At 35.1% G+C, this 20,821-nt stretch overlaps 1 protein-coding gene across 2 annotated transcripts; it reads right to left on the bottom strand.

The window, feature by feature from the left end:
• Positions 1 to 426: 426 nt before the first annotated feature.
• LOC141721238 (uncharacterized) lies at positions 427 to 8,117 on the bottom strand. Of its 2 annotated transcripts, XR_012574677.1 has the most exons (6): positions 7,795 to 8,117; positions 3,114 to 4,449; positions 2,635 to 2,904; positions 1,997 to 2,152; positions 666 to 1,435; positions 427 to 545 (listed from the first exon to the last, which is right to left on the bottom strand). XR_012574677.1 is itself a non-coding variant. In XM_074524062.1 (5 exons), the coding sequence occupies exons 1-5, from the start codon at positions 7,800 to 7,802 to the stop codon at positions 1,316 to 1,318; spliced, it is 1,890 nt and encodes a 629-aa protein (XP_074380163.1). In that variant the 5' UTR covers positions 7,803 to 8,117; the 3' UTR covers positions 427 to 1,315. The 2 variants fall into 2 exon arrangements, 1 of the variants encoding a protein (XP_074380163.1); XM_074524062.1 differs by having other exon boundaries at positions 427 to 1,435.
• Between the last annotated feature and the right edge of the window lie 12,704 nt (positions 8,118 to 20,821).

The following is a 20,821-nucleotide window of genomic DNA, read 5'->3' as shown; positions in this document are numbered from 1 at the left end:
GCATGAGAATTTAACTATTTTATTTTAAGTTAAAAAAGATAAATTTATATTTTTCCCGGATCCATTTCGAAGAACAGAAACTTGAGCAAAATAGCATAAATGTTTTTGTATATTTTTGTGAATTAAAAAAAAATCATGTCTTGTTTTGTAAACGTTTATTTTAAGGACTGAACAACCGGTCATGAACAAACAAACGAGAGCATGAGCAAAGTTAGCCAGCATAGTCGAATTTAGAGTTAGAGTAAAAATAGTGTCACTTGCCTAAACTATCATAGAGTTATACATAGAGTAAATAAATACAAGCATGATGCTTATGGTGACCAAACAGAGATACTGCTGAACAAGATGCTACAAAGTCTTAACAACAACAAAGAAAAGGAGGCAGTACAAAATAATGTCATTCCTCTGTAAGGCTGGGATAAGTACTTCATTTACCAAGTACAAACTGTAGTACTCTTTTAAAATTAGATCAAACTGTAAACAAGCAGTACAGTTGTACGACCAACAGCCAATAGCGTACAACCTTGCAATGCCTTGGTTATTCTCTAACAAAACCAAACAGATCACCCAGCAAGTGAGCAAGAAAAAGATGGGGAGGTAGTACATGTAAAATTCATTTATATAGAGCCTCTTAAATTGAAGGGAAGCACAGGGGTAAGCAATACCATGAAAGGAAAACAATGCAGATCTTTAAAAAGTTATTGAGTGCAGCGTTGATGATCTCCGATCCAATTTTCAGCAGCGGATTCTAGTTTTCTGAAACTTCGCTGGCTGCTGGGTTCAATTCATCTACCCTGCACTCAATCATATTTTTCAGATCTATAATCTATTTCAGTAAGCAGAAGTATATAGTTGTAGTCCATTATCCAGCATGTTTCTTTTCTAATATATCCATCAAACCCCTCACTGGGACCTGCTTTCCAAGGATATTATATTGCATCTGGATGACCTTTTGCTTGTTTCAGTCCAAAAGCATCCTGTTTTAGGTGCTTAACATGTTATACAACTTCGATAGAGTAAAAACGACTTCATTTGCCAAAGCGCGGAGTGACAATCAAACAAGGTAAGCAGCACAACCACCATCATTTACAATCTTTTCATACTGATTTTCATCATCATCAAAAATCTTTTGCTACAAGTTTTTGTCAATAACATGTAAAATTATACTTGACAGATAACTTCGTCACAGCCTGAAGGGAATGACTGCCACCTCTTATTCTATTTTCAAATGATAAATATTTTACTCCAACATAAGAAATACAAGTATTGAACTACTTTATCAAAAATTTTGATACGTAATAAACCGGGGCACCTTTTAAGGGGCCATTAGTCCTTCAATAGTGTAGAAGAGAGACTCGGCCCAGTCAACTTTGAAAAGCATAGTTTGCAATGTATGCATCACATCATATTCTGGATCAAGTTTCCGTTGCCATCCCTGCAGGATCAACGATGGGTAACAAACAGTAGAGTTTATAAATCTGGACAATGAACAACATAGTTCTACCACTTTTTAGAGCGTAAAGCTAAAGCTCATTTTAAACTTGCCCAATCGGGTCAAGGGCAAAATTGAACATTAGATAGAAACCCAGCATCACAAACAATCATAATACCAAAAAATCTATGCTATAAAAGCAATCTGCACATCAGTAATCACTTGTAGTAAACTATGTATCATTCTGATCTAACCATTTTTCTTTGCTAATTCCACTAACTATTTCCTTTTTATCTCACTAACTACAATTAAGATTTCATAGTTATAAAACAAAGACAACAATACTGACAACTGACAAGATTATATTTTTAAAGCATAAGTATTCTCCATTAATCTATTCTGAACTGTGATGTAGGGGCATGAAATCAACTGATTTCAACACACGAATTTTTAGTTCCGATGTTCAGTTAGTGGAAGCAGTGGTCGAAGCATACACTTTGACCAATTCATTCTAGTGATAGTAACTTAAGTAATGCTAATAAGCATAAGATCCGCACAACATACCTCTAGAACCAAGGTGGTCACCATCACAGTGGTTACATTGCCATCAATATTAACTTTGTGGCGCCTAACTTGGTGAAGCAACTCATGCATGCAATCAGCAGGATGAATTACATCACCTTCAGTAGAACCCCATAATCGAAAAGAACTTTCCACCTCCTGATAAAGCAAAACTTAATTTTTAGAAAGTACATAATTAAAGACACAAAGCTACCTCATAAAAGCTACTCCTTGAAATCTTGCACGCATACTAGTTAACTGTTACTAAAGCAGGGAAGAAGTAAGCTTAAATCGTAGTTTTTTAATCATGACCCTATCAGCTAGTGCACAAAACAAATTTTTATATCAATTATACAAAATTGAATCGAACATATTAAAAGGCCATCATAAACAGTTACATATGACACCTGAAAACCAAGTTAGTTTTCTTAATTGGAACCCAAAACCTATTATAATACATGTTTTGTCTCTAAAGCAGAGAATAATCTATTCCTGTTGATTGGCAGTGTGATCAGTTAACCGATAAACATTGTATATATATGCATTAGCCAAGTAGCAACCTCATATTAGACATCTGTCGCACACACTTTGCCGTTATTCATGCTCGTATTACAAAACTATGTCAGGCTTTCATATATCACCTTTATAAAAGCTGCTGGGTTTGGACAATTTTGTTGTTTGGATAATCTGAGGGTTCTTTCAGCAGCAGTGCGTCCATCCCTTAAAGCAACAGCCTTAAAGAACTCTAGCAGATTGACTCGGTCTGTTTTTGAAAGTTCAGCAGTCATACCAACGTCAAGAAAAACAACATGGGGCCTAGATTTGAACAGCCCTTTCGATGGAGCGTTTTTCTGATTAACTCTAACAAGAATATTTCCTGGATGCATGTCCGCATGAATAAAATTGTCAACCTGGAAATTCAGTACAAACAGAAGCATTAAACTCAATAAACTGTCAACCAAATTAAAAGATGGGAAAATAAACAGGAATAAACAGTATGGGATGGAGGATAAGAGACAAAGCACAATGTGCAGGAAAAAAAACCAAAAGTACACCATAACTAAACCAAATGACAATAATATGAGTAAAAAGACACCAACTAATATGAATTATACAGTACCAGAAGCATCTTGAGAAGGACATGAGTCCCGATATGGGCAAGACCACTTTTAATAGGCTCTTGTCCATCAACCTCATCTACATAGTGCAGAATATTGTTACCATGTTCATAAGTTTCCACTAAGACAGCTGGATGCACCAAAGGGTACAGAGGCTTGGGAAATGAGACATCCTTCCATCTGCGAAAATTGTAAGTGAAACGACTCAAATTAGCAGCCTCCCTCGCAAGATCAACTTGACTCATCATGAACACAGCGAACTGTTGCATACTTTCGTCCAGTCTCAACCATTTTAAGGTAGGTATGATTTTTGAAAATTTCACAAAGAAATTGATTAACAAAAAATCTCTTCTAATTGCATCACCTACTCCAGGATGTCTGACCTTTACAGCGACAAGAATAGGCTTACTCCGTTGCCCGGGATACCGGAACTTCAAAGTAGCCCGATGAACCTGAGCAATACTACCAGATGCAATAGGTTTTTCTTCGAACTTCTCAAAAATTTCAGGAATCTTGCGTCCAAATGCTCTTTCAATAGACTTTTTCGTGTAATCATAGCCATGTGCTGGAGCATTGGTTTGGAGTTCAGCAAGCTCAGTGCACATATCACTAGGGAAAAGATCTGGCCTTGTTGCTGCCCACTGACCCCATTTAATAAACGCAGGGCCTGCTATTTCTAGGGTTAAATGAACAAGACGAAGCCATTTCTTCCTAAACTCGATGCCAAAAGAATCCGCAAATGGAGCCATAGCAATGCAAGGTGAGAATATAACCGTTAAATATATTGCTCTAAAAAGCATCATTAAACTTTCAAAAAGAGAGAAAACAAAAGAAGACAAGTACACATGCCCATCTTGTGCATGCATGTACAGTGAATCCTTGGAGGGGAACCCTTCTGCTTCTGCCCATATCCTTTTCGAACATGTTAATTCCCTGAAAATTAAGGCAAGAACACCAGGTGCTACCAGGTGTGAACGGGTCAAAGCAAGACTCACTGCACAAGCAATTCTACTAATTGGGGGTAAAATTGGAGCACTGTAGGAACAAATGTGAGAGAGCCTTTTCCAAGCAATTTGAGCATGAGATGATATTTTGTTGCTTGCTAAAAAATAAAGGTTTCTACGACCTCCAGCCTTCTGCAAAGTTGTTTTTACTTCACATGACATGCAACAGACAAGTCTCCTGTTTGATACTTTATATTGAGAGTACAATCTAGACAGTGAATATGGCATCCCATATGCACATGGTGCCCCACAATTATACAATCGAGAGTGTCTGGCCTTAGGAGTTTGGAGAAGGGAGTTTACTGCCCTCCTAATATTGCTGAATGCCAGTAATCTGCACTTAACAAATGCATACATTAAATTACATCATCAATATCATTTTCGGTTAAAATTATTGTTGAGTTTTACTTAAGCTCGACCATATTTAATAATAATAACAATCGGAACTGAGTACACTATATAAAAACTCTACCCAACAACATATGGACCTCAACTTCGGTACATCTACAGATTCTTTATATATATTCCCAGTAATAAGTCTACAAAATTATGTATCAAGGTTTTCAACCTTACCGAATTTCAGATATTTATCTAATAAGTTATCCTAGGCTATTTTTTTCATGGTATAAATGATCCCGCGACAATGACCAAATTACTTAAATTTAACACTAAGACTATGCTTGTTTCATGAGATTAATAGTGTCCAAATTATGGAATTATTAACTCTAAATACTAAATCTAATATTTTAGTTATCCCTTTAAAGTATACTAAGCTATCCGGTTTAGGCCTGTCAATGGTGCGAAAATCCGATCCAACCCGATCCGATCTGAGACTATTTTAGCGGATATGGATTGACCTATTAAAAATCCGATCCGGGAACCGATAAGAAAAATCCGATTATAAATGAAGTGGATATGGATTTACGCCGATCCGATCCTTTAATAACCCGATTCAGTTTATATATATATTTATTTATATATAAAAAATTATATATATATATAATATTATATAATAAAATGATTTTTTACTAATTCTAATTTAGAAGTTTTATCCTCAGTAAAGGCCCATTTTCTATCTATACTTCATATGGTCCAATCTCTAGACTGCAGTCCTCTATATTATACCCTAATTTTTTAACTTTTCAGAACGGCATATCACTGCCAATCCCACCCCAAATCTCAATTCAGATAATAATTCCACATCAATACATCAATTTTTTTCTATTGTGAGAATCAAATACTCTACAATCCAATGGTATGTTTAATTTTTGGTATGTTTCCAATTTATAAAATAGCTTTTGTAATATGTTATGTTAAAAAATAAATATACATAAATGGAGGGGATATCCAATCCGAAATTCGTAATTCGAAAGGATCCGAATATGGATCGGCCTATAAAAAATCTGGGACTGATCCGATCTGAATCCGAAAAAATAAATGGATATGAATATGGATTTAGGTCGATCCGATCCAAACCCGATCCATTGACAGGCCTAATCCGATTACCCCATTGTCCAAATTTAAATCAGTTTTTAGGTTGTTTTCAAGAAATTAGGAAACACTTAGGGATACATCGGGACTATATAACGAGGGAAGTAGTATAATGGAATAAATAAACATTGTAAAACAATACATGCCTTATAATTTGAAGGAAAGAAACATAAACTTAATCTCTTCCTAACTCGAGAAATGGACCAAAATGTTATCACTTCAATAAAAATGCCCCAAATGTCATTTCTGAAAATTAAGGCCCAAAATGTCACTTGAAAACGTGCTATCGTGTAGTGTTTAGAAAACAGCTCAAAACGCTACTTCGTGCAGCGTTTTAACTCTTTTTTTCTTTTTTTATTCTATAAAACGCAACACTATGTGGCGTTTACTCGGGATATTATTTGTTTTTATTACTTTAGCTTTTTAAGTTATGTTATTTTGGGGCTGGAAATACTACTTAATTTTACGTTTTTAATATTTATTTTTTAAATTAATATTTTTAAATTTAGTGATGTACCCTAATTTAACTATTTTTAATTTTTAAGGGTTCAATAATCCCCTTTTGGGTTTTAAAAATATTAGAAAATTGGATCAAAAACACATCAAATTTAAAAAAAAATTAACATTTTAGGGTTCACCAATCCTTTTTTGGGTTTTAAAAATACTAGCATAAATCCTGTGCGATGCACGGGTTTCCATTAATATTTTAAATTTTTATTTATCAAGTTATGTTATATTTTTAAAATATTTATATAAATATATAATGATTATAAATTTTTATTAAAAATAATAGAATAACATGTGGTCGTAATTTAGTAGAATAAATAGACTATTTCTAGTAGTTTTGCAGATATGTAACACTATTATTTATATCTTTTAATAATATGATAAGTTGTATTCGTAATTTAGTAGGATAAGTATACTATATTTAGTAGTAGTTTAATAATTTAATAGTTTATTAGATATATAACACTATTTATCTATTTTTGTAATAATCAAAATTAGGGAATTATCGTTGAACCAAACCGTTGAACCAAATCATCTCTATTCCGGCTATTATAATATAGTATAGATTAAAAAAAATTAATAAAACGTACACCTATTTAAGGTTAGGGTGTAAGGCCTTTAGCCTAAACCCTAATTTAATCTAATCTAGGGTTTAAGGCCTAGGAACCAAAAATGTAAACTCTAAATTAAATAATTTTAAAATTTAAGGATGTGACATAATTTAACAATTTTTAACATTTCAGGGTTCACCAATCCTCTTTTGGGATTTGAAAACAGTTTAAAATAATTTTTAATTATTTTAGTGTTGAACAATTGTTTATTTGGTTTAAAATTATTTTTTTTTATATAAGTAAAACGCTAGATAAAGTAATATTTTGGGGTCAAAATGCTACATGGAGTTGTGTTTGGGGACCAAAACGTTACACAATTTAGCGTTTATAAAATAAAAAATAAAAAAAGGAAGGCAAAATGTGCCTTGGTGTAGCGTTTGTGTGTTTAAAAAAAACAAGATGGTACAAAATGTGAGACGATCTAGCATTTTGTCAAAACGCTATTTCGGTTTGCGTGGCCAACTGATATTTTGGGCCATAATTTCCAGAAGTAACATTTTGGACCATTTTTTACGCTAAAATGATATTTAGGGCCGACACCCTCCCAACTCTTCCTTTCAAAATGTATCTCAAATAATAAATGCGTAAATGTAAAATTTGCCTCTGAGGGGCATGGGATGAGCAGAAGTTCGTGTAACTCTAGGAAAAGTGATCTCAGGATAAAAACAAATATACGCAGATGGTGGACAATAGACAAGCTTCTCAACTTGTCGATCCCAATTGAAGACAAAACAAGGATGTTCAGAGCTAATGGTAAACATTTTATACTTTTACGAATTACACAGTAACTAACTCAATCCTTATTAATTCGACTAAACCATGGTCGTATAGTGGAAATTATATTAATACTTTTCTTGCAGCCTGGTGACATTCATATTTCTGATTATGACTGTTAGCTAGTTAATTCCAGTATAACAAACTCCGTAAATCAATCGAAAAACTGCTCCAGCTATAAAAATGATCGAATCAAAACCTAGCACCATTTAGCTGTAATTTGGACAACACAATAAACACTCTGGCAAATATTTAAACACATAAAAATCAAAATTAAAATTAAAAAGGGGGCATACCTTGACATGGCTATGGGGAAAATCAATTGAGAAGATATTATTATTATTAGGTGCAAGAAGGATACAACAACAAGGCATATTTATTAAGGAATTATGTGTATCATCGTTGATCGTGTATGATTGAAAAGGCGGCGGATCTAATGAATATGGAAATGTTGGATTGTACGAGGTACTGCAAAAAGGTACTGATGTTATTGTATGTATTGTATGCAAGTACTGGGTCTATGATTCATTTAGATGGCTGCCTGAACCTGACATTAGTTTCTGACGTGCCCAAATCATAACCCCCAAGTGTCCTGTTTGAGTTTGGTCCGATTTCAATCTGTCGCCCTTTTGTTTTGTTTGGGTACTGCCCCGCTCTTCAATTCGGGTCAGGATTTTTTTTGTGATCCAGTTATTACCCAAAATTAGGGTTTAAGTTTGACATTACTTACTTTTTAGAAATATTTAACTTATACTTTAAGAAAAGAATACATATTATATTCTTTTCCTCGGAAAAATAATTTTATAAATAAATCATACTAAGATATGTTCAGTTTCAGAGTTAAAATATAATCCCTCCGTCCTACTCAATTCCTTATACTTTTCTTTGTGGGTTGTTCCGTCCATTTTTTTATATTATACCAATATAACAAACCTTTATATGTTATTAAAAGGTTATAAAATGTTGACATTTTATTATTTTACTTCAAATTTTCTCACCCAATTTGGGGTGAGCAAAACCGAACTGAAACTGAAAAATTGAATCGAATTATATTATTTCGGTTAGGTCCATAATTTTAGGTAATTTGGTCTATCGGTTTTTTTGGATTGAACCGAATAATATTTCGATTCGGTTTTGTTTTAAAAAAATTCGGTTAAAAATTTAATGTATATTACAATATTATACATGATATTCTTTTAAACATAATTGGCGTGTGATATTTCTTTTTGTTAATTAAGCACATTTGCACGAGAAGAGTAATTGTCTTTCCTATTGACATGGTTGGAAAGTCTAAGGTTAATCATGTGCATTAGTATCTTTGTCTTATTCTGTTCGTTTTAGCCGTTATGGCTGGGTACCGAAATCCAATCAAGGAAATGAAGGAAAGTTGTGCAAATATTCGAATTGGGGAAGAGGAGGAAGGTGGATTAAACTATGAGGAAGAGACTGAGGATCTTTCAGAAATTGATTTACGTTGGTGTCTTATAGGAAGATTCTTAACGTAGTCCAATATTGATTTCCAGAAAATGCAAACTAAGATATAGGCCTTATGGAGACTGGGAAGGGGCTTATACGTGAAAGAACTGGACAGAAATAAATACATTTTTCAGTTTTATCATGAGTTGGATATCAAGAGAGTAATGGAAGGGAGTCAATTGACTTTCGGTAGATTTCATTTTATTTCTGAACGTCTCATGGAGGGAGATAATCCTCGAAAATCCCAATCAATAAGTTAGATCTCTGGGTCCAATTACATGGGATGAATGCTGGCTTTATGTCTCAAAGAGTGGTGGCTGACATTGGTGATTACATTTGCAAATTTGTAGAGTTAGACCCCAATTATTTCGTGGGAGCGTGGCGGGACTATTTGAGAATTCATGTCAATATAGCACTGGATGAACCCCTGAAACGAAGAATGAAACTGAGAAAAAATGGAGATAATTGGTGTTGGGTAACCTTCAAGTATGAGAGTATCCCAACGTTCTGCTTTATATGTGGTTTAATCGGTCATAGTGAGAAATTTTATGAAAAATCATTTGATACACACGTTGATCTGATAGAAAGGCCTTATGGAGTTTGGATGCGTGCTGATCCGAGACGTAAAAATTACACCATGGGAGCAAAATGGCTGAAACAGGGTGGCATAGGTCCGCCTGCACCATCGACAAATGACGGAGGAGATTTGGATAAGGAAGGGCTATTGTTAGGGGCGTAAAAGATGGAATCAATCCCACTAATTTAGGAGATGTTGAAGATAGGCAGAATGTTTCAAATAAGAATAATATATGCGTAATTCGGGGAATCAATAACCTTATCTCAACTGAACATTTAAGTCCAAATCTTGTGATAATGGAAGGAAATGATATGGATGAGGAACTAATTGAGCTTAAGGTAACATACCCCAAGAGACGTAGGACTGAGGAGGCCAACTCTACTGGGCTGAAATTGAATGACGAAATGGAAGATGAGAACATGACCAACCCAGAAGAAAATAACAGTTCAGGTCAAAAAAACTTGCTAATGGTGGGTTCTACATTGCAGGATCGCCAACCATTATGAGTACGCTAAGCTGGAACAATGGGGAGTGGGCCAATCCTTGAAAGTTCAGTTCCTTACATACGTTATATGTCAAGAAAGGCCTGATTTTATTTTTCTATGCGAAACTATTAGGAGAAAGGATAAAATGAAGTGCATCAGAAGGAAAATTGGCTTCGAAAGGGTTACTTGTAGTTGAGCTTGAGGGTAGAAGTGAAGGCCTAGCTCTTCTTTGGAGAGTTATGAACCAAGCAAATCTGATCAGTTTTTAAAAAAATCATATAGATGTCGAGGTTTAGCAGATTTAGAGAAAGAACCTAAAACCATTCCAAGTTCATTTACCAGTCTTGTAGCTTCACATAGTGGTTTTGTGAAGATATCTGCTAGTTGTTGATCTGTTGGAACAAAATGCAATTCCACTGTACCTTCCATCACATGCTCCCTTATGAAATGGTACCTAATGCTGATGTGCTTTGTCATTGAGTGTTGAACTGGATTACCTGTCATAGCAATAGCACTTTGATTATCACAGTAAATAGGGATTTTAGAAAATTCTAACCCATAATCCAGTAACTGATTCTTCATCCAAAGAATCTGTGCACAACAACTTCCTGCAACAATATATTCTTCTTTTGCAGTTGATGTGGAAATTGACTTTTGTTTCTTGCTAAACCAAGAAACCAATCTGCCTCCAAGAAATTGGCAGCTTCCGCTAGTACTTTTCCTGTCTATTTTGCATCCTGCAAAATCTGCATCTGAGTAACCTATTAGCTTAAAATCTGATTCTCTAGGATACCACAATCCTAGATCAGCAATACCCTTAAGGTACTTGAAAATTCTTTTCACGCCTATTAAGTGAGTTCTCTTGGATCAGTCTGAAATCTTGCACAAAGATAGGTAGTGTAACGACTTGTGCATTTTTCTTTTTATTCTAATATTTAAAAGTGTAATAAAGGTTTAAATAATTAAATAAATATGTATAGTGATTTTAGCAGCAGTTATTGATTGTTATTTAATTAATTGTGATATGTTGATATGGGGGATTAGACTGTGTGAATTATTATCGAGTTATATGATTTTATGTCGTCTGTAAAAGTAATTTTATTATAGTTTTAATTCCATAAATATTTGGATGATCTCTAAAATTGGTTTTATAATTTTATTATTTCAATAATTATTTTTAGGACTTTATAAAATTGAGAAATCAATATTTTATTAATTATTTATTTTTAAATGATTTTCTGAGTGTGTTTAATGGTAAAATCCATATTTAATCATGGAAATCTTCAAAAAATTATGAAACTTATATTTTATTAAGTTCGTATTATCCTGAGAATTTTAAAATTATTTTGGGAATTTTGGGGATTAATTTTACCCGCGCGTTGATTCGTTTATTTGATAAAAGCGGGTATAAAGTGCATTTTAGAAATTGTTTAAAAAAAACCAAGAAATTTATAGTTTTATTAACTCCGGGATATTTGTAATATTTTACAACTAAATTTTGAGGTTTCGGGTTAATTTTTATTTATAAGTTGGTTCGTTAGTTTGGCAAAATGCGAACAAAATCTGAGACTACAGTAGAAACCAGGATACGTGTCTAATTTATAGAAACCAGGCACACACGTGGCAAGCTGCGTTTGGCTAATTAATTTACATAAAACCCTTGTGCTCGACGGGGTTTCTCGCAAATGTTCTGTGAATTTTCTCAAGCTCTCCTGGAAATCTCTTCTCTCTTTCGATCAACCACTGTTTTATATCTCTGATTTTGTTTCTCTTCCTCTCTTTTGTGTCTCTTTCCCCGACCCTGTTTTCCGGTACAGTTGCCGCCGCTCCGTCCGGTAAGGTGGGTGGTTCCGATTGATTTTCTGGGTTATGCATATATATATATATAAAAACAGATGTATATACGTGTGTCTAGCTGTGTTGCCTTGTTGTGTTACAGTTCTGGTTACTTTCCGGCCGCCGCAGTGTTCATCTCCAGCGAGGTGGCCGGCATGCGTGTGATATACGCGCGGTTACCCTGTTGCTTCGGTTTCGTTACTGTCTATTCGGTAAACATATACGCACAACCATATGTGTGTGTAAGTTGATCGAGTATGGCTGTGAATTGATTCTTTGAATTGTTATGAGAATTCGAAGTATTGGTTCTAATTATTCAGTTAATTTTGGATAAAATTTCGATGAACTGTTCTTGATTTTTTTTGAATATTATTATTATTCCGAGATTTTAATCGGCGAAATTCGCGTCGGAAACCCGAAGTAACGGGTACCCGCGAATTTTACCGCTGAGGCTCATCCGACGGTGGATGGTGATGACGTTATTCTGAGTCCTACAAATAAATAAATAAATATAAAATACGAATAAAAATATAAGATGTAAATAATAATAATAATTAGTTGATTCAAATCAGTGGTTGGGAAATTGTGAAATGTGGATTGCGTGATTGGTTTGGAATGGATTCATTGGTTGTGTTTGTGATTTGACGTCGAGTTGTTCGATGGGTATGCCAATAAACAGAGGAGGTGCTGCTCAAATTTTTTAAATTAAATTCAAAAATGCGGGACATACCCTGTAATTATCGGAACGTCGTGCAAGTATAAATAAGTATATACATATATTTTATGCGGAACTTGATTGTATGCTGTGGTGAATATTTTTTTTCCAAAACCCAATAACCCTAATTTTGTTAAATGACGAGTATGCGTATTTTCCGAAAACGAATACCAAACCGATTTCTCGAGAACGTGAACCCTGACTGTTATGTGTGTTATTGTATTATAATAGTACATATAAGTACGAGTCGGGATTATTATCGTTTGGGTAGGATTGGTATTGAGGATATGTCAAGCATACCTAGACGTCTAACATAGAGTATTTCGACTCCTGTAGGTTTTAGTCGGAAGGTCTGAGAATTGACATTGGACTAAAGATAACCTAGTGGTCAGTCAACAAGCGCAACGAGGTTCCAAGAGAATGACCTAAGCGTTGAAGTCAGATCCAGGATAGTCTGCTAATTAGGTCATAAGCCGAACGTCCGAGTCAATCCGAAATCAATCAGTGATAGTTGAACATCCCTGCAAGGCAAGTACCCCTGACCATACTCTTGTGGTTCAGTATATATGAGTAACTGTTATTTTATTCTCGTAATGAAACAGAAACATTTTAAGTTACGTATCCCCTGTAGTTATAAATCACTATTTTCAAATTATTTTGGGGAAAAGTAGCTTCTGAAAGCGCCTATCTCTAAGCGTGATTTAAATGAAAAGCATTTTGAATAGTGTGCTGTGATAGAATGATTTTAAAAAGAGATAGGTGAAAGTGATTTTGGAAACTGGATAAAAAGAGAAGGTTTTAATCCACCTATGCCGTGGAATGTTTATGTCATGGAATTTTGGAAATAGGCAAAAAGGGAATTCAGTTAATCTATTGGAGTTGTGTAAGAGGCCCGTTATTCGGTAACGGCCCAGCATGTGATTGCGTAAGTGGCTAATTGAGTTTGGCATTCTGTTTAACCGATTAGTCCAGCGTTGGGGGAAAGACCTAGCTAGTCTTTTCGAACACATTCTTATTCTGGATGGCCATTAGTCAGTGTCCGGTGAGGGTAGACTGATCAGCTATCTTCACCCGTTGAACGTCCAATAGATTTGATCGATTCAGTTTCGAAATCAATTAACAAATCAACTTGATGAGACAGATGAATTGAAAATGAAATAGCATGCTAAGCTTTAGTTCTGGTAATTATATACGACACACGACTGCTATTGTTGTTTTTCGGAGCATGCTAGTTTTGAATATCCAGTTTATAAATGTTTACTCTGCTTTTGTACACGAGCTATAATCTCTGTTCCTATCACTGTTTTATCATAAATTGTTTTATTTATTATTCATATAGTGGTACTGCTGAGCAAGCGATTGTTCACCCTTGCAGAATGTTTTATATATATATTGCAGATGCTTAGGAGATTCTTCCACGGTAGTCAGGGCAGAGTTCCAGTTTCTTTCGTGTCAGGCTCCTCTGAGATGGTTGTGTTGGAACAAAGGTGGTCTGTTGAGTTGCTGCATTAGGATAATTACAATATGATAGTTTGTTGTAAGTTGGTTTTGTAATAGTTGTAACCTAAATCATACTTAAACCTGAAAAAGGTCTTGGTAAAGGGGTCGTAGTTATGTATAATTAATGATTTGGATTATATTATGTTTAATATTATTGTTGTTGGTGACGACAACTCCTGACCCCGGGGTTGAGAATGTCACAGGTAGCATACATGATATCAGGTATACTTGCAGTTAAATAGAGTAAAGAACCAATCATACCTCTGTAGTTAGTAATATCTACTGGTGAACCTGTATCTTTATCTAACTTGGTTGCAGTGGCCATGAGAGTGGATGCAGTTGAACAATCTTGCATTCCAAATTTCTTCAGTAAATTTCTGGTGTACTTGGATTGACAGATAAAAGTACCTTCTTCATTTTGCTTGACTTGAAGGCCCAGAAAATAACTAAGTTCTCCTATCATACTCATTTGATATCTTGACTGCATTAGCTTTGCAAACCTCTCACAGAGTTTGGCATTTGTAGAACCAAATATGATATCATCAATATATATCTGTACCAAAAGTAAGTCATTTCCATGGTTGAGGTAGAACAATATTTTATCAATTGTACCTCTGTGAAATCCACTTTCCAGAAGGAATTAAGCTAAAGTCTCATACCATGCTCTAGGAGCTTGCTTAAGGCCATAAAGTGCTTTGTCAATCCTGTAGACATGATTTGGAAATTTTGAATCTACAAAGCCTGGAGGTTGTTCAACATAGACCTCTTCTTCCAATTCTCCATTAAGAAAAGCACTTTTCACATCCATTTGAAAGACTTTAAACTTTTTGTGAGCAGCATAAGCCGAAAAGATTCTTATGGCTTCTAATCTAGAAACTGGTGCAAATGTTTCATCATAATCAATACCCTCCTGTTGAGAGTAGCCTTTAGCAACCAGCCATGCTTTATTCCTTGTAATTATGCCATCACTATCAGTTTTGTTTCTGAACACCCATCTCGTGCCAACAACTGATCTATTCTTTGGTCTTGGCACTAGGGTCCAGACTTTATTTCTTTCAAATTCATTTAACTCTTCCTGCATTGCTTGCAACCAATCAGCATCTTGAAGAGCTTCTTCCACTTTCTTTGTTTCAGTCTGAGATAGAAAAGAGTGATAGAGATATTCATTTGATGTTGCAGTTCTAGTTCTGACACCTGCTTCAGGATCTCCAATAATTAAGTCAGGTGTATGTGATTTGGTCCACTTCCTTGCAGATTGAAGTTGACTTCTAGAACTGAATCCTCCCCCATGATCCATGCTATCTCCATCAGCATTTTCTGATGCTCCCCTATAGTTATGCTCTCTGAGACTTCAGAATTTGACTTTTGACTTGGATCCTTCAGGATTTGAAGTATCAGAGTTTTTAGAATTATCAGAATTTGGCTCATCAGAACTAGATGAATTAGAACTTGAAGAGCTAGTGACTGGTTCTGATGCTTCTTGGGAGTCTTGAGATGTGGTAGGATTTGCAGCTTGCTCCCCCTGGACAGGTGTATTTTCCTTTGAAGTTGTTACCACAGATTTAATGACATCAGTACTTACAGGATAAGAGTTTAAGTCATCAGAATTTACAGAATCAGAATTTAAGTCTTTATTTTCAAATCTCAGCTGATCGTGATAATTGAAATCTTCAAGTCCAGTAATCTTCTTATCATCAAAAGATACACGGATAGATTCCATGACAAGCCTTGTTCTTAAATTGTAGACTTTGAAGGCTTTTGTGGAAAGTGGATATCCAACGAAAATTCCTTCATCAGCTTTTAGATCAAATTTTGACAGCTGCTCAGGATGAGTCTTAAGAACAAAACACTTGCTACCAAATCCATGAAAATATTTCAGATTTGGCTTCTTTTTCTTCACCATCTCATATGGTGTTTTTCCTTGCTTGTTTATGAGTGTTGCATTCTGTGTAAAACAAGTAGTTTGCACAACTTCAGCCCAAAAGTAGGTTGGCAGCTTTGCTTCATCAAGCATAGTTCGTGCAGCTTTAATGAGAGTCCCGTTCTTTCTTTCTATAACTCTATTTTGCTGTGGAGTTCCAGGTGCTGAAAATTCATGTTTGATTCCATGCTCTTTGCAGAACTCTTCCATGATTGAATTCTTGAACTCAGTGCCATTATCACTTCTTATAATTTTAACAGAATCTTTGACCAACTTATCCAGCTGTCTGACATGATTAGTTAGAGTAATTGCAGTTTCATAATGTTACCATGTCTGTAACCTTTCAGAACCACTTTGCCTGTAGAATTGCTTACAACTTCACAGTGTTCTTCAAAGAAATCCACATGATAACCTCTGTCACAGGTTTGACTCACACTCAGCAAATTATGTTTAAGTCCTGAGATAAGAGCTACTGTTTCAATGATGACATTCCCAATAATAATATTGCCATATCCCAGAGTTTTTCCCATGTTGCCATCTCCATAAGAAACTCCTGGGCCAACTTTCTCCATAAAGTCTGAGAGCAGGGCTTTATTTCCAGTCATATGTCCTGAACATTCACTATCCAGTACTAGGATGTTTATCCTGTTGCCCTGCAATCACAAAGACCACTAATGGTTAGTTTTAAGGACCCGGACTTGCTTGTATCCTTTGGCCTTTTTAAGTTTATTAGCATTTGCAGCGGATTTAATATCAGAGTTTATGCTAACATGTTGTTTATCAGAACTTATATCAGACTTTGCATCAGACTTTACACTAGAAGGAATTAAAGCCATTTTCTTCAAAAAAGGTTTTTTTATAATAATTATAGTATAAACTATGATATTCCTTACAAGTATAAATGGAATGCCATAAACTACCACAATGAAAATAAGGATTTTGTGGCTTAAACCTAACAGACTGACTCTTAATTCCTGACTTAGGAGGTAAAGAGTTTATATTCTTATTCTTCCTGCAAAAAGAAGAAAGATGGTTAGAGTTTCCACAGTTATAACATTTCTTTCTAGGAGCATTAGGAACAGGCATATAATTATTGCTTTTATTCACACCTTCCTTTCCATCCCTATTTTTCCTAGCTGCCTTAACCTTGTTGACATTCCTTATATCTTTCAGCTTATGCTTAAGCTGCTTCTTTGTCATTAAGCCTCTGTTGACTTCAGCTGGTTTATCCTGTTCTAATTTGACAGAAGTTGACTTCTCCTTAACTTATGTCACAGACTCTTTCATCTTTTCAGAATCAGACTTTACAGTTTTAGCTACAAACTTAACATGCTTTACCTTTGGCTTAGCAGTCTGTTTAACAATAATTGGCTCAATTTGTTCAGTTCCTTTTTCACTTTTATCATCTCCATAACCTAAGCCCTCTTTCCAGTTTCCACTACTTAATAAATTCTGAGTTGTTCTGCCAGAGTTAGTCCAAGTCCTGATAATCTCTTTTTCTTTTTCTAACTCAGTTTTTAGAGATTTATTTAATTTTAGCAATGCATCTCTAACATAAAAAGCATCATCTCTTTCTTTCTAAGTTTGATTGAACATAACTAACTCTTTTTCTAAATAATCATTCCTCTTCTTAAAAGCAAGTTTTTCAGAAGTTAATCTTTCACATGTTAAAGTTTGATCTTTGTAGCTAATAAACATGGTTTTAAGATATAATCTCAACTCAGTAATATCATCAGTATGAAAAGCATAAGTTGTTTGAGGTACCTTTAATTCAGCAGTTTCAGGGCTGCCATTAGCATTTGCCATTAAAGCATAATTCACCTCATCTTCAGAATCTGAAGAGTCTGTCCAGCTTTTCTTCTTTGTGATAAGTGCCTTGCCTTTGTCACTCTTTCCTTTCTTGCAGTCAGGAGATATGTGGCCTCTTTCACCATAATTGTAGCATTTGACATTTGAGTTGTCTCCTCTGTCAGACTTTGCACCTTTGCCTTCATACTTTCTGAACCCTTTCTTGGAAAACTTTTTTCCCCTTCTAAATTTCAAGTAAGCTATCTTTGTGATACCCTTCACCATAAGAGCACACAATTTCATCATCTCTTTATCAGCATCTATTTTAGGTAAACTTTCAGTTTCTGAATTATCATCATCAGAACTTGATGATTCTGAATCAGACTTTATGATGAGAGCCTTTCCTTTGCAGGTTTCCTCCTCAACCTTAAGAGCAGCTGTCCTTAACTTTCTCCCATGTCTCTTGCTCCTTTGATATATCTCAAGTTCATAAGTCTTGAGCATACTATAAATTTCATCAAGAGCATAGTTGTCTCTTATAGTAGCAGACTTCAAATCCCAACTTTCAGGAAGAGCTAAAAGGAATTTTAGATTTGAATCTTCAAGATCATATTCCTTGTCCACCAGTGACAGATCATTCAAGAGTTTGACAAACCTGTCATATAAGTCAGTTAATGACTCATCACCTTTTGAGTGAAAGTGCTCATACTCTTGAGTGAGTGTAGTCCTCCTGTTCTTCTTGATTGCATCAGTTCCATGGCATCTTATCTCCAAAGCATCCCATATCTCCTTTGCAGTCTTGCAATGAAATACCATGTTTGGCATGACATTATCAATGGCACTATGCAACAAATGCCTTACCTTTGCATCCTTGGCAATGGATGAGATATCTTCAGCTGTATACTCACTTTTCTCCTTTGGTATGGTCTTTGTTGGCTGATCTGCAACTACAACAGAGAGCTTGGTTGACTTATGTGGTCCTTCATTAATTTTGTCAAGGTATTCTGGATCTGTAGCTTCCACAAACATAGCCTTCTTCAGTTTCCATATGGGATACTCAGAAGGTCTCAGTATGGGAACCCTAATAGTCTCACATCGACTGTGGATTTGAGTGTTTTTAGTTTCTTCAGCTTTGGTGGACTTGGTTGGATTTTCTGCTTCTTCAGACATGATTGTTTGGATCTTTACTGTATGTATTAACAGATAGGCTCTGATACCAATTGTTAGGTCACACAACACTGTAGAATGGGGTTGAATACAGTGTTTAATACAATTAAATTGATTTCGAACACAAGTAACAATATACAGATATATTTAATAAACTCTGTTATAATGGAACTGTTCTCTCTCAGTGATGAACAAATATCACGAGAGCTGCTAGGTTACAATGTATAATCTTCTCGATAATGATAACACATATAGTGTAAACCTATGTCTGTGTTTATATAGTACACAGTTATAAGATAACTTCTAATTGATACGGAATTTAATTCTGTCTCCTAAAATATATCAATCAGATATCTTATACAAGTCTTCTTATCTTCTAACTCTTTCCATGCATATCTTCTTTTGTATTAGTCTCGATCTTCTTTCCTGTAAATCAGCTTCCTTCCTTAACTGTAAGTCCTCCCGTACTTAAGTTCTGATATCTATCTTCTGATATTTATCTTCTGATAATCTAAGTTCTGTTATCCTTAAATTCTGACTTCCAGTAAGTACTGATTCCAGTAAGTACTGATATTTCCTGTTTGTTAACATCTGAAAACTAAACATGAAACATATTAGACATGACATCTCAAATATATCTAACAATTACGCTCCTGAAGATCCCTCACAGTATACTGAACCTGAAAAGGAGAAAGTCTCCCTAGATAGTGGCTTACAACTGAATTTAATAGAGTCACTTGACAATGTAATGTACAATAACATTATCAACTGTGACACAACCAAACAGAACTGGGAGTAGATAGAAATTCTATGTGAAGGAAGGAATTACTGAAGTTTTTGAGAGATTCAATAAATTGATAAATGACTTGTAGCTACATAATAAATATTATGAAGCTGATGAGGTTAACCTAAAGTTCCTGCTAGCTCTTCCTGACCATCTTGAACAGAAAATATCATCCATTAGAGAAGGAAGACATCTAAGCAGAATGACTTTGGAAGTTTTATATGGAATCTTAAAAACTTATGAACTTAAGATGCTGCAGAGAAAGTCATTGAAAGCACACCTTGAATATGTTGTTGATGGTTCCAGTGCTTTGATTGTACATGACAGAGAAGAAAGTGAAGATGAGCAAGATAACCAAGTTCCAGTTATTCAAGCTGTGGAACAAAAGAATAAAGGATCTTAGAAGCAAGTTGTGTTAGAGCTGGAGGAAGATGAATACTACACCTTGGATGAGCTAGATGAAATGGATCAATCCATGGCTTACTTGGCTAGAAAATTCTCCAACCTAAGAGTCAAGAAGCCAAGATTTTTCAAAGGCAAGGGACAATCTTCCAACATCAACAATTGAAAACCAAAAGCTCAGTATAATTCAGCTATCAAAGGTGGCTACAAAACAAGATCTGTGGACAGATCAAAGATAATGTGCTTCAACTGTGATGAGTCGGGTCACTTTGCTACTGAATGCAGGAAGCCCAAAAAGGTGAAGAAGGATAAAGCTTACTTGGAACTGGAAGCAAAGTACGAAGCTCTCTTGAAGAAACAGTCTTGAAAAGCCTATATTGCAGAAGGGAAGAGTTGGGATGACACTGATAATGATGACGAGGATGAATAAGTTGGAAACTATGCACTAATGGCCTTTGAGCATGGAGAAGCATCCACTTCCAAATCAGAGGTACCAACTATAACCACTATTGATTTAAATGCTAGTCAATATAAGGAGACTGTGGAAAAGATGAATGTAGAGATGTTTTATATACACACTAGCATGGTAGTAGCTACTGAGGAGGTCAGTAGGATAACAAAAGCAAATGAGAAGCTTGAGAGTGAGAAGCAAAAACTTGATCTGCTGCTTGT

The sequence above is a fragment of the Apium graveolens genome, chromosome 4 (assembly GCF_009905375.1).
Source record: "Apium graveolens cultivar Ventura chromosome 4, ASM990537v1, whole genome shotgun sequence".
In the NCBI taxonomy this organism is placed as follows: Eukaryota; Viridiplantae; Streptophyta; class Magnoliopsida; order Apiales; family Apiaceae; genus Apium; species Apium graveolens.
This window is presented reverse-complemented; position numbering and strand designations above follow the sequence as displayed.